The sequence below is a fragment of the Pelmatolapia mariae genome, linkage group LG14 (assembly GCF_036321145.2).
Source record: "Pelmatolapia mariae isolate MD_Pm_ZW linkage group LG14, Pm_UMD_F_2, whole genome shotgun sequence".
Classification (NCBI taxonomy): Eukaryota; Metazoa; Chordata; class Actinopteri; order Cichliformes; family Cichlidae; genus Pelmatolapia; species Pelmatolapia mariae.
In genome coordinates, this window is record NC_086239.1 from 35,172,310 (window position 1) to 35,185,580 (window position 13,271).

Genomic DNA, 13,271 nt, shown 5'->3' on the forward strand with positions numbered 1-13,271 from the left:
TTTAACTCCAGCATCTCTTCATTAATGATTCATCTTCTCTTATCAACAGCCCTGAGAGCTCCTATTACTGCCGTGCATTCAGTGAATGGGGGGACTGGGAGGTGTTCATTTAGCAGGAGTTTAGTGGGAGCTTTTCCTTCAGGATCAATGATACGCAAGGTCAAACATGTATGCAAATGTTCCCTGGCAATAAGCAAAAGAAGCAAAACCCTTTAGTAGTGCAGCTTATTAGACTGCTACAAAGCAAGTGTTTGCTTTAAACCGTGCTACACAAGCAGCCACGCATGCTGAAGTGCTTCATTAGCTTCAGGCTTTTTCTCAGATGTTTGCCTGGACAAACTTGATTTAAAATATCTCTACAAATCACTTTATCAGGTCCAAAGTTGAGATTGTTTATAGACATGTTTAGTTATCCAGATCTGAAATGATGCTGCTGCTATTAATATTATTATTATTATTATTATTATTATTTCTTCATCTGAAAGAGAAAACACTTGGAGTCCACACACATCAGCTGTTACCTCAGCCTTTAAAGCAAAAAACCCAACTTCATCTCGTACAATGACCAAACATTTTGTATACGAGGGGCAGCTAATCAGAAATTAAAGTGGTTACAAGAGCTTGGCCTTAAATGGGAAGAAACTAAAACACCTTGTTCTAAACTGAGGAGCTGCACCAAGATCCAGTACAAGATGAACAATGATTATTTTGAACTGTGAATCATGCAAAGCTTCTCTAGTGCAATCAGAAAATGCAAATATAAAGCTGGACATGAGAGAAAGAAGTTCCCCTTAAGCTGCGAGGCTAAAGTGTCTTTTTAATACATCGGCAGCAACAGTATCTCAGCAAACTGTTGCTAACACATCAGGAACACCAAATGATCTGTAGTGTTTTGTGCACATGGACCGCCTTTGATCGAACTGTGCCGTGCTGAAGGGCAAAATGGCATTAATTGTGTTTTTTGTTTGAAGAGGGCTGGTGCCTAAAAGCCTGTGGGCGTGACACAAATGCAGTTTTTAAATGTGTTTATTTCACGCGGACAGCTCACGGTAATGGATTTCAGTATAAAATAATAAGATGTAAACATGCCAATTTGAGCTGAACTGTGGGTTACGTAAAGCTTTACAATTGACATACAGGGACACGACAGAACGCACATAAACACACAGACGATGCATCATGCTAAGTTTTAGAGCGAATAGTTCCCAACAACAGACTGACGTCCATGTTTCTTGGGCTCTGGAGCGGGGCTCTCTCATTCAGAGTGTTCATACACTCACAGACAGAGGGTTATTCACAGCAAGTACTCTGACGTGGGAGTGGAGAGTTTATTCGTCACCATCATTCTGCTGCTCTTTGTCTTTCACTCTCTTCCCTTTTTTCCCCTCAGATTCTCTGGTCTTGTGATTGGCTTCAGCTGATGAGAGGAAGTGTGTTTCATGGTTTGAGTTCTTTAGTGTGTTAAACTGTATACCCTGCAGTGGATATTTGAAGGGGCCAGCTATCAATACCTCATTTCTCTATTTCAGCTTGTTTGCTTTCTTTCTGCTCCTTCGCTAACTCTGTGTGTGTTTGTGACACTTGTTACTTGTCCGGATGGTTAGGGAGAGAAAACAGACACCCAGTATGGATGAACTGGTCAAAGGTTAATAGACTTGGCAGACCAGACACATGAATCAAAAGTGTGCAGTACTCCTCACATTATGAGAAAGAGACAAGTAAAAATCTGCAGCAGTGGGTCATTAAGTTGTAAATCCTCAGAAAAGCAACACTGAATTCTGTTTCCTGGCAAGGAGAGAGAAATAAAGGGTGACAAAAAATACAGAAATGCATTTAAGAAGAAAATAAAGCTGCTTAGAACAAAACAAGGAGAAGGCAGGGAAAGTGAAGGCTGCATTCAGAATGCAGATTAATTTCCTGTGTAAATATTTGCATTTGGCGAACAATTCGCTTTCTAAACCTGAAAATTTTAGACTCACTATCAATATTTTGCTATTAAAGGACCATATGGCAGTAGCTGTGGGTCTGTGTCTTCGCATGTGTTTGGCATTTCATGACTTCCCACAATCCCCTGGGCAGCAGGAGATCCAGGCCCAGGGATTATTACCTGGGTTTGCATGGCAACTGTGACGCGGAGCCATCACCATGAGAGAGACCCAGGAAGTGATTAAATGGAGTATGAATTTAAGAAGGCACACAAATATTGAAATTAATTATGCATTTAATCACAATCCAAAAAAACCTTTATAACATTACACTAATTCTTAGTAATCTTCAAAATGGACCTAAAGTGCAATAAGAATCTTCATTATTGCCTCTACAGCAGCACGAGCTGAGGATTAAATGGATCAATACTGGTGACTCAACAATTTCCTGGCCAGCTGCTAAAGTCTCCTTTCACACATACCCCATTTTGGAAACAATTCCCAGATGTCATTCACATCTTTAAATATGCAACATCTCAGCAAGCAGTGCTCACAGATTGATTTCTCACTTAGAAGACCAGGCAAGAAAATGGAGAGAAAATGTGGGAGAGCGAGGGTTAGTTGAGTATGGAGGAGAAGGAGAGAGGTGAATGAGTGTACCGGTGAGGGAGGACAGGCTTAACTGATAATACTTCTTAAAGCTCAGATGAACAGCTGATGCACCGTGCACCTAATTCAATTACACACACTCCCACTGGACCCACTGTGTCTGTGTTTATGACAATGCAGCTTCCCATTTTAGGAGCACAAGATAGATAAAAAATCTAACAGAAGAAGAGAAACTCGTGTTAATAACACATTAGAAGCCAGAGAACATCCTCTGTGGTTCTTATGTGTGAATGCTTCTCCTACACAGCGTGGCTCTTTGCCACACATGTTCACATCTGAGTGCAGTTTCTTCAAATCATTAATACAAATCAGTTAACAGTTGCATTTCATTATCAATTGATTAGTCTGTCATGTTTCGTTTCCAATCAGTTAGTGTCACAGCCTTGGTCTTATCTTAAGGCGACTTATTCTGTGTGACCGAGGATCCAAAACTCCAAAAAAAAGTGAAATTTCAGACATGTTTATGATTTAGTGTTAGGTGTTTTATTGCTTTTTATTCATATTAATGCTTTCTGTTTTATGTCTCCTTTTCCTGTTGTTTTTAACTCTGTTTACTGTCATTGCATCTTGTTTTGTTCCTTCAATATCTGACTTTCTGTTTGACATTCATATCCAGTTCTTCCTGTGTGTCAAAGCGTAAACTCTTAAATTAGTTTTAACAGTGCGAGCACACCACTTCTTGCATCTTGGCTGTTAGCTCTTTGTCACACTTTTGACCAGTCGACACCAAACAGGAAGCCTCTGTGTTGGCTGTTCTAATGCGAATCAGTCTGTGAGAGGACGTCTTCTTATGTAGGCAAACCAAAGTGTTTATTTTCTTCTGGGTCCACTGGCTACGAGGAATCTCTCTAGTCATGTTGAGAAAAAACATACACAGGTACAGGCATGTAAAGCACTGCTGCCTCAGGTGACTGTAATGTCGTCGGGGAACGTTTTTTATTGCAATGTGAAAAAGCAAATTCCTGGAACGCATGTCTGTGTAGGCTCTCAGTCTACCAGGTCAAGTAGTCTTGAGAGCTTAACACCTTGGCTCATGTGAAGACTCAGATGATCGATAATGGGTCGATGACCCTCAGGACCACCTCTAAAGGGGACAACCCCGACTACGGGCTAAAAACTTGAGACTCTCAACGATTTGTTTTTAGCAGTAAACCAGCCTGCTGTAAAATTGAATTTCTGTGAATCTGCAGCGTATGTAGATAAATGTACACAGACTAATCCCAGGATTACTGGATAAGTAATGGTTTTAAATTGGGAAATGTGTTGTTTTTTAAATTCTTGTAAGTAAGCAAATGTCTGTTAAAGATTTGTGTTTAGTGTGTAATATGACGGTACTGTGGAGAAAGGGGTACTTGCCACAGTAGCTGTTTTTCTGTTTCAAGTGTCTTTGCAAACAACCTGCTGTCTATACAGTAGCTTGAAGTATTCACATAGTCCGGTGGTTTTTAAACATTCTGTGTCCAGGGCAAAGCCAAGGGCGAGCCAAAATGTCAAATTATACGTGTATTCATATTTGCAGAAAATAGCCGGTATGTCATCTGAAATATCCTTCGTTTAACTATGTATTGTTAGATGAGAAGATGCAGAGATTCCAGCGGAAACTAATGGAATTATAAGCCTGAAGATGACGTGAAAACATGAGTGGCGTTGGGTTTTCTGTTCGATGAAAAGTCAGAGAGTGAGAGGGCGAGATAAGGGAGGAGCGTGTTTCCCAGGGCAGCTGAGGTTCTGCGACCAGAATGAAGGCATCGGAGCATTCCTGTTTTTGTATTCTGGTTCTTTTCACTGGCTTTTCTCGCTGTCTTTTGTTCTTTTTCCATGCTTTCACTTTTTTCACTCATGTGTAATATTTTCTCAAAGAATTGTTAATGAGGCAGGTTTGCGGCAGCGCTCTGAATAGGGAAAATGACACAAACACTAATATATATGTTTCTATACCTCTGTTTAGTTTATCATGTTTTCTTGGCTTCGCTGAAACACTCCTGTCAGTGAAGCCCCATTCCCCCTTCATAGTTAGAATCTCTCATTTTGTCACGAATAACAAAATGAAACCTAACTGATGATTGATGAATGGAGTTAATTGCATTTGTTCAGTGTGCAGGTGGTTTGTTTGAAGTTTTCTCTGATGTTGATTCATTTTTGTGGTGAAATGAGTGTTTTAAAAAAATTTATGACTCGCCATTGGGATGTCTCACTGTGAGTCCTGGCACATTCTCTCTGTAATCTTTTAAATGGTGTTCACAGTCAAATGCATTACTTTAATGAGATGGAAGGAAAAAGAGAGAGAGAGAGAGGGTGATTGCATAAGAGTGGCAGGATGAGGCAGCAGTCTGGAGCTCAGTGATGGATTGGGAGGGGGGTAGGGAGGGTCCTCAGGGAAAGCCACCCTGGAGAGGAGGCCTTATTGTCAGCCTAGCATCAGTGGGACGCTCCCTTGGGTGACCCCGGGGACTAGTGGTCAGAAAGATGAGCGTCTCTGTGTATGTGTGTGTGTGGGTGAGGAGGGATAAGATAAATGATGGGAGCAGTATATACACCAGCTGTGAACTGTATGAACTAACTGTTCATTTGGAGAATAAATTAGAGTAATGATGGATATACCTGAATTCCTGCACTTTTCTTGACCTGAACTCAATTCAGCTACAAACAAAATAAAAGTAGTACTTTGAAAGAGATTCAGATGTAGATTAAATTCATCCAGTTTGATGTAGTTTTAATTGCCGTGTCTTCTTTTATAACTTTATTATTGTGAAATCTATAAAAAGCCAGATTAAAAATAGCTGCGATTCTGACAGTTTCCTCTGTATCCTCATTAAGTGTGTGTTGTCTCTATGACAGGTTAAACGGTTCATTTAAAATTAATAAAGCCATATTTTATTTTGTGTTCTTCCACAAATAAACAGCTCCTACTTTGGTATTATTTTCATGCCACAATTGATCAAAAGCAGCAGTTTGACCTTCATGACCTTCATCCTTTACATACGTTTGCATCATGTATCCATTTGAGATTTGTTTTCCTTGCTCTCCTGTTCAGGTGTTTCGAGAGGTACGCATCATGAAAACTCTGAACCATCCAAACATAGGTGAGTCAACTCACACAACTTTTTGTTCTGTATGTATCTTTCCACAATGACCTTTGCGCTGAAATCTCTTTCTCTGTGTATTACAGTCCAGTTATTTGAGGTGATTGAGACAGAGAAGACACTTTACCTGATTATGGAGTACGCTAGCGGAGGTGAGTGACACCATCACCTCCCTCATCTGCATTGCCAAGTATAGATTTGTGCCAATTAGCTTCATTACTTCTGAACTGTACAGTCCAAAGAGATAATTAACTTAGAGTATATACTCCATTTGCATTAGTGAGGTCTTGCTTTACTACTTTAATGTTTTCTCCTCCGTCTTTTTCTGAGCTGTTCTTCTATTCATCTTGCACTCAGGCATTGTTCAGCAGTTTCCCAGGCACTAATCTATTTTTGCAGCGTCTTTATTTTTCTTTCTTCTGTCTTCGTGATCCCTTAATCTCTCTTCGCTGCTCTCTCTGTATGTTGTGTGATCTCTTACTTCCAATGCCTAATAAGGAGGCATCAGCTCACCAGCAGACATGCAGCTCAGATCAGCTCAGCCTCAGCCTGCTTCATTGTTTAACAAATTAAATGTTTAGAGGGAGGACGGGCAAACAAAAGGATTTCATACTTTATGTTTCCCGAATATAGTGTGTCCAAATACTTTGCTTATATTATGTTTTTCATGTATCTTGCCCTAGAAATATAGCAATCAGATTTTATTTTTCGCTTACCCACCCACCTCTGCATACACATGCACTGGCTGATTTTGAATTCTGACATTTACGATATTGCTGCAATTAAGTTTTTGTTATTTGAATATGGCCATAAATGCTCTAAAACACGAGATGGCCCAGGGTCCAAAACCGGCCTGCCAAAGGGCTCTCTGGATGGATCCGCAATGTGTGAAAATTGCTGAATTTAATAAATCGAATTAATAACTTCTGTGATGTTTTAAATGCACTGATGCTGCTTTTGGTCCCTTATTCTCAAGGAGTCACTACAGCAGGAAACGGCACATTTGATTTGTCAAATTTTACAAATCTTTTCCCCTCCTGATGCAACGCTAAAGGGATTTTTGTCTCCTTCTGATTTTGAACCAAATGTTGTTTGGCACATTTGTAAACCCACTCACTATAATCCTCAAATTTTAATGCAGTTTAATGATAGTAGATTGAATGTTGAAAAAACTGAGATTTATTTAAGTACTGCTAATTTTTTTAAAATCATTCTTAGTCTTTGTTAATGAGTGGTTCATTAAATAAGAACAATGCCTTTAACAGTCCGACTGGCGACTTCCACGCCCACTTTAAATACAGGAAGTTTTCAATGTTTTTGGTTTTTTTTTCAGGGGAAGTGTTCGACTACCTCGTGGCTCATGGCAGAATGAAGGAGAAAGAGGCCAGAGCCAAGTTCAGACAGGTCAGTGAAACTCCACAGCTGGCCTCAACCGTATGTCTGAGTGTGTCACAGCCTAAACCTGATGCACAGCTAGTCTTTCAGTTTTAAAGGATTTATCAATTTATTTATGAATTTAGTTTAGAAAGCGGGCATTGGCATCTTTGAATTGAGCTTGTAGTATAGGAGCCATTCATTTGAAAGGACAACATTAGGTTCAGTTATGTTCTCTTGTATGAGCTCAGTTTGTATTTCTGTCTCCTTAGATTGTTTCAGCGGTGCACTACTGTCATCAGAAGAACATTGTTCACAGAGACTTGAAGGTGATTACCCAGAATCTTGGCACAAAATATTAAAAAGTCTTCCTTTTAGATAAGAACTCTTAAAGATGTCTGTTTACATTATTTACAGAATTTACTGAATTACCTGTAACATTTTCAAAGCTACAAAGCGTGTTATACAGATTCAAAATAATAATCAGTTATTCTTGATCGAGTTTATGAACCTTGTCTGTATTCAAAGTTTTCCGCTGTCTACCATGTTTGCTGCAGGCGGAGAACTTGCTTCTAGACGCCGACTCCAACATTAAAATAGCCGACTTTGGCTTCAGTAATGAGTTCATGACGGGTAATAAACTGGACACGTTCTGTGGCTCCCCGCCCTATGCTGCCCCGGAGCTCTTCCAGGGGAAGAAGTATGACGGTCCAGAGGTGGACATCTGGAGCCTGGGGGTAATTCTGTACACGCTTGTCAGCGGGTCCCTGCCCTTTGACGGACAGAACCTAAAGGTGGGTGACATCAGGCCAGGGTTTTTCAGATTGAAATGTCATTTGAGGTGACTCAGAGCTTACAGCCTTATCTGTTTGATTTTTTTTCTCTTCATTTATTTTTTATTTTTTGAGAATAATCCATCACGGAGATGTTTTTGTGCATTAATTTAGATACAGTCATGTGCCTCTGAAGCCCAGATTATTAGAGAAATTTAAACAGTTTTGCAAAAACTAATTAACCTTGTAGTTTACATTTACAATGTTAACTAGTTTTAATTTGTCAGAAGTCATTATAAATAGCTCTAAATCGCAGTTCTCCCTACATTTAGCCCATTTACAGCTGCAGGATCACATAACAGACAATTCTGAAAAAACAATAAACTTCCATTTAATTATGTTATTGTTTTTTTTGCTGATGTCTTAGTGCACCTGTAGTTTAAACTAACGGTGTTCGGATGTGTGTTGTGTTCAGGAGCTGCGAGAGCGTGTTTTGAGGGGGAAATATCGCGTGCCCTTCTACATGTCAACGGACTGCGAGGGAATCCTTCGCCGCTTCCTGGTCCTCAACCCCACCAAGCGCTGCTCGCTGGAGGTGAAGACAGGTTTATTGCACATTTAGTGGAATAAATCCAAGGCGCATACACAGAAAATATCCAAAAAGAAAATATAAATGTCAGATTTGTGATGTTTTTTTAAATCAATTTTTTCTCATGACTAGCAAATAATGAAAGACAAGTGGATTAATATTGGCTATGATGGCGATGAGCTGAAGCCTCACATGGAGCCTGTGGAAGACTTTAACGATACCGGCCGCATTGGTGAGAAATATCTTAATCGCTAATATATTTTCTTAATAATTTAACATTAAATGATATCTTTTCATGAGGTCACTGAAATGAAGGGTTAAAGAAACATTAAGTAAAGTCCTATAGGCAGACTTTTTATCCCTAAACCTTTGGAGGCATTCCTCTTTATTTAGTGGGAGGTTAAGATAAAAAATAATAGTGGGTGCCTTGATATTCAAAAGTGGCCTAATTTTCAGCTTTTGAGCAAACACTGGAATATTATAGTCTAAGCCTCTTATGTAAAATGTCAGTACAATGTAACCATTTAGCACCATAATTTTAAACTGTCCAGAATGTTTCATTGTACAGAAGTTCTGAAGTATTTCTTGTTTTAGATGTGATGATTGGGATGGGATTCACAAGAGAAGAGATCAGAGACGCGCTGGCCAATCGAAAATACAATGAGCTCACTGCCACATACCTGCTGCTGGGACGCAAGACGGAGGTAAATCGTTTCCTTTGCTCCTGACCTTACGATGAAGCTGTTAATAAGCTGTTATGGTTAATACTTAGATATTATGCTTACATAGCAGTAAAACAGGGTTGAGAAGATAGTTTTGGTGCCATCGCTTCCTAATTTGTTTACAGTTGTGATGTGCTACAGTCACGACACCCAGACTAATTAAGACTGACATATGAACTGGCCTCTGTTGCTCTCGGTTGATGAAGATCAATGATTGAGTCCAGTCAAGTTGTAATTTTATATCGTTTGTGTGTCTGTGCATGTGTGTATCTCAGACGGAGGTCACTGACTCTCGGTCTAGCAGCACTTTAAGTCTGGCTCGAATCCGGCCCGGCACCATCACCAACGGAACAAGCAAGCACTCCACTTCTTCTTGCTCCTCGGGTGCACAGTCTTCCTCTTCTGGCCATAAGGCACAGCGCAGTGCCTCCACATACCACCGCCAGAGACGACACTCTGATTTCTGTAAGGCAAAATACCGAGACGGATGACTTTTATTTGTTTCTATTCATCTTGAGACTTTGAATCTGCATAAATTTAGCTCACTGAGAACCCTTTGCTCTGTTAGGCGGTCCAGCTGTTCCAGGATCAACACACCCCAAACGAAGTCCCAGCGGCGTAGCTGAAGGGGCGGTGCTTAGAGAGGAACGGCTGTCGATACGCAAGCCAAGCACCAACACTGCTGGCTCCCGTAGCATCCCCACCCCCTCCAGTCCCATGGTTAGCTCTGCTCACAACCCAAATAAAGCTGAGATACCTGACCGGCGTAAGGAGGTTAACTCAACCACGGTAAGACCAAAAGGTTTATGTGCGGGTGGGAGGAACCGTCTAGTGAATCCAATCTGTCACTTTTTAACCCCTTATCAATACAACAGATGGCAGAGCCCTAACAGTCCACCTAATCCAATTACCTCAGGTTACAGCCTTCTAAGGCTATGTTAAAATAAATATAATAGGAACCAAAAGTAAAATATCCTCCACAGACTGGAGACAATCAGAGCAGTAAAACTATTACATGTTTTGAGATAAATCATCAGATTAGAGGTTAAGCATGAGAAATGAAGAGCATAGTTTGCATGCAAAGGGTTGAAGACTGCAGTCAGAATAATCTGAGATTAACTCTTTAATGTTCTCCACGGCAGATACAGGCAGAGCTCAGAAGTCAATCCAGGGCAATCTTTGTTTTCACATAATCTCAGCTAGTAGTGCAACTTTTTCCTGACTTTCATTAGTTTTGCAGCTCTCTTTGCTTTGAGAGGTAAAGCGTGATCTAAAAGACCGTTTTATTTGTGTCATAGTTGATTTCACTAAATTTACAGGCTTTTTTTCTCCTCCAGAATAACATCCCTGCTAGTGCTATGACTCGAAGGAACACGTATGTGTGCACAGACCGATCCAACTCTGATAGACACTCCCTGCTACAAAACGGCAAGGAAAACAGGTGAGAGTTGCAAATGTGTATATGAAGTATAAGATCCGCTCAGCGGGTACTAATGAGATCTTTCAAAAAGCAGACAATTTGTTTCTTCTTTATTTCCCTAGAGGCCTCTTCTGAAATCATTTTAAACTAAAAGGGGGCAGATTAGCTTTATTTGCGTGAATTTGGACCACATTCAGTAGCATTCATGTATATCAATATATTTATTAGTAGAACACAGCCCGATAAATCGCCCGCACTTCAAACCTCAGATCAGAATTTTGTTTAAATATGATAAAAATCTCTGGCTTACATTCACAGACTGTTAGGTCTGGATAGCTACACCCTCACCTCAGTTCAGACAGCTCTAAATTACACCCATTTTGTCCCTGAAGAGCCTTAAAGGCAGTGAGTTAAGTATAGAATTGAAGCTCAGGCTGGTGATTAAATGGCTGGTTTTGCTGGCACATTGCATCTTCACATTGCATCTATTTTAACTATTTTTAACACTTTGGCAAATGCATTTGTATTAATTGCAAGTACAGTGGAACATGTCACTGTGATAAGTTTTGTAAAGACCGGTTTGACTGGTACAGCTTGTCCCCTTTTAGCACAAAGCTTAGCATGTTCTGGGCTCTGCGTGTTTCACACACACATTTTGTCTCTTCAAGACAGGATGAAGGGCTTAACACTGCACATCAGTGGCTTTGTGATTGTTCTGTGTGCAGCTCTGTGTACCCAGTGTGAACTGTCTGTTGTTACGACAGATGGTTGTCTCCTTGTCAGTCTCTGAGCATGGCAGTCACCGTCCCCTCTCTTGCTGTGTCCGTCTCACTCTACTTCACTCTCTCTCTCTTTTCCTGTGGTCACTTTCTCACTTTCAGTCTGTCTGCCCTGTTTTCTGCCCCCCTGTCTCTTTATCACGCTTTAATTTTGTCTCTCAAAGGGAGAGCCTGAAGGTTTCTGTCTGCTGTCTGACCTCCAGTAAAAAGATTTTTGCACACATGGGGCAATTAGGGGTAGGCCAGGCGAAGGGTGTATCAAGTGCATACAAGTTTTCAGATCTTAGTCAATGAAATCAGGGCACAAAAAATGAATGAAGTGTTTGTGCAAATCATTTTTGGTAAGAGTGGATGTCATATGATGGCAACAAAGAAGTAGTGAATGTTGGTATGAAAAAAATGCCAATAGTGTGACATCAGTAAACTGCACAAACGTGTCTACCTACCATCATGCTTTTCAAAATAGATACAAGGAAGAGGGTTTAAAAAAAAAAAAAAACATCAACTGGTGATTTGGATGAAATGCTGAATCACTGCTGTTCAGGAGACGCTTACTCTCCTGTGAGCAGAGAAGACGACACACCCCACACTGTTCGATTCAGGCATTGCACCGAGGCAGCATCCTCTGCTGTAGCTCACTGTTATGATTTAACAGGTGGTGTTAGGGCGTGCAGGATAAATGTCTGCTCTAAACAAAGGAAGGTTGAGGAGAAGAGAAAGCAGAGGGGGGAGGAAGAGACGGGAGAGGAGGTGAACAGGAGGGAGCAGCAGGATGAAGTGAGGACTGGCGTTGCACCAACATAACCCTCCATTTGCCTCAGAGGCCTTGTCAATGTGATGCCATGCCAGAGTGGTTGATGGGAAAATCACGTGCATGGAAGAACAAACACATGCACAAATTGTACATGAAAACTGTCTAACCTGTAGTCCTAAAAGATCAGAATAAAAGCCCAAAATACTGAGCATGTTCGGTACTTGAATTTGCGTGACTGTTCGTTTGTTGATTGCCTACATCAGGTCCTCGCACTGAGCTCAAACTATGTGTGAAGAAGCTGTTTTCACAAATGCGCTGCAGCCCTGAACATTTCAAGGTCTCACCTAACAGAAGTGCACGTGAGAGCACAAGTATCTGATGCAGTCAGATCGAATATTAGCTGATTTCTAACCTGCCAGCAACCTAGTACATCGGATTCTGGGGATTGATGTGTGACCAGGGCGGGTAATAGCTGAGTGCATTTACAGCTAGCAAGTGGGCATCATGTGTCCTGCCTCCTGCACGCTCTACCAGGGCAACTCCCTTACCTAAAGCACACAAAGTATTTGCAGTAATGACAAAGCATTAGGCGGGTCGTTTCCTGGGGCGTGCTACATGTGAGAAAGGAAAGCCGACCTCCTCAGAAACTGTCCAAAGTTCATGTTTGAGGTCAGCTTGTGATAAGACTGGAAGATAAGGGACTTCATTATCAGGACATAATGCAGATGCTCTTTGGTATATGAAAAGAGCAATGGGTCAGCTGTAATAATCCATGTATACATTAAAAACAGAAATCAGAGGAGTTCCTCAAACTCTGGGATGTCAAACTTATTTTACATTTTACATTTTTATTTTACAGCCCATTTTTATCTTAAATGGGTCAGACCAATAAAACTCCCCTATCTGTCAATGTAAACACGCTTAATTACACATTTAATCCTCCAAACATCTCGATATAGGAGGGAACATTTTCAACAGTATGCCTCAGGTTTGTTTTTGTTTTTTTAAATGGTGACCCCCATTATAAAAAAACTGAAATTTTTTATACCAATGGCCAGAGGGGGAGGTCTTCATCAGTAGGAAAACTATTAAAACCTCAGAAAAAGTTTATGCCTCGTTTACATTTTCCAAAGCGATCCACTGGGTTGGATAGGAGTCTTTGCCGAGCCCATTCTGGTCCCCG

At 40.7% G+C, this 13,271-nt stretch overlaps 1 protein-coding gene across 8 annotated transcripts in view; it reads left to right on the plus strand.

Annotated features, from left to right (window-relative positions):
• mark4b (MAP/microtubule affinity-regulating kinase 4b) overlaps positions 1-13,271 on the plus strand; it is a 58,422-nt gene that overhangs the window by 32,899 nt on the left and 12,252 nt on the right. For all 8 annotated transcript variants that reach the window (XM_063494270.1, XM_063494269.1, XM_063494271.1 and 5 more), the window contains exons 4-14: positions 5,629-5,677; positions 5,764-5,829; positions 7,011-7,081; positions 7,324-7,380; positions 7,609-7,845; positions 8,300-8,419; positions 8,546-8,645; positions 9,008-9,117; positions 9,411-9,600; positions 9,704-9,924; positions 10,473-10,576. In XM_063494270.1, the coding sequence (XP_063350340.1) occupies positions 5,629-5,677; positions 5,764-5,829; positions 7,011-7,081; positions 7,324-7,380; positions 7,609-7,845; positions 8,300-8,419; positions 8,546-8,645; positions 9,008-9,117; positions 9,411-9,600; positions 9,704-9,924; positions 10,473-10,576 (1,325 nt within the window). The remainder of the gene's footprint in view (positions 1-5,628; positions 5,678-5,763; positions 5,830-7,010; positions 7,082-7,323; positions 7,381-7,608; positions 7,846-8,299; positions 8,420-8,545; positions 8,646-9,007; positions 9,118-9,410; positions 9,601-9,703; positions 9,925-10,472; positions 10,577-13,271) is intronic.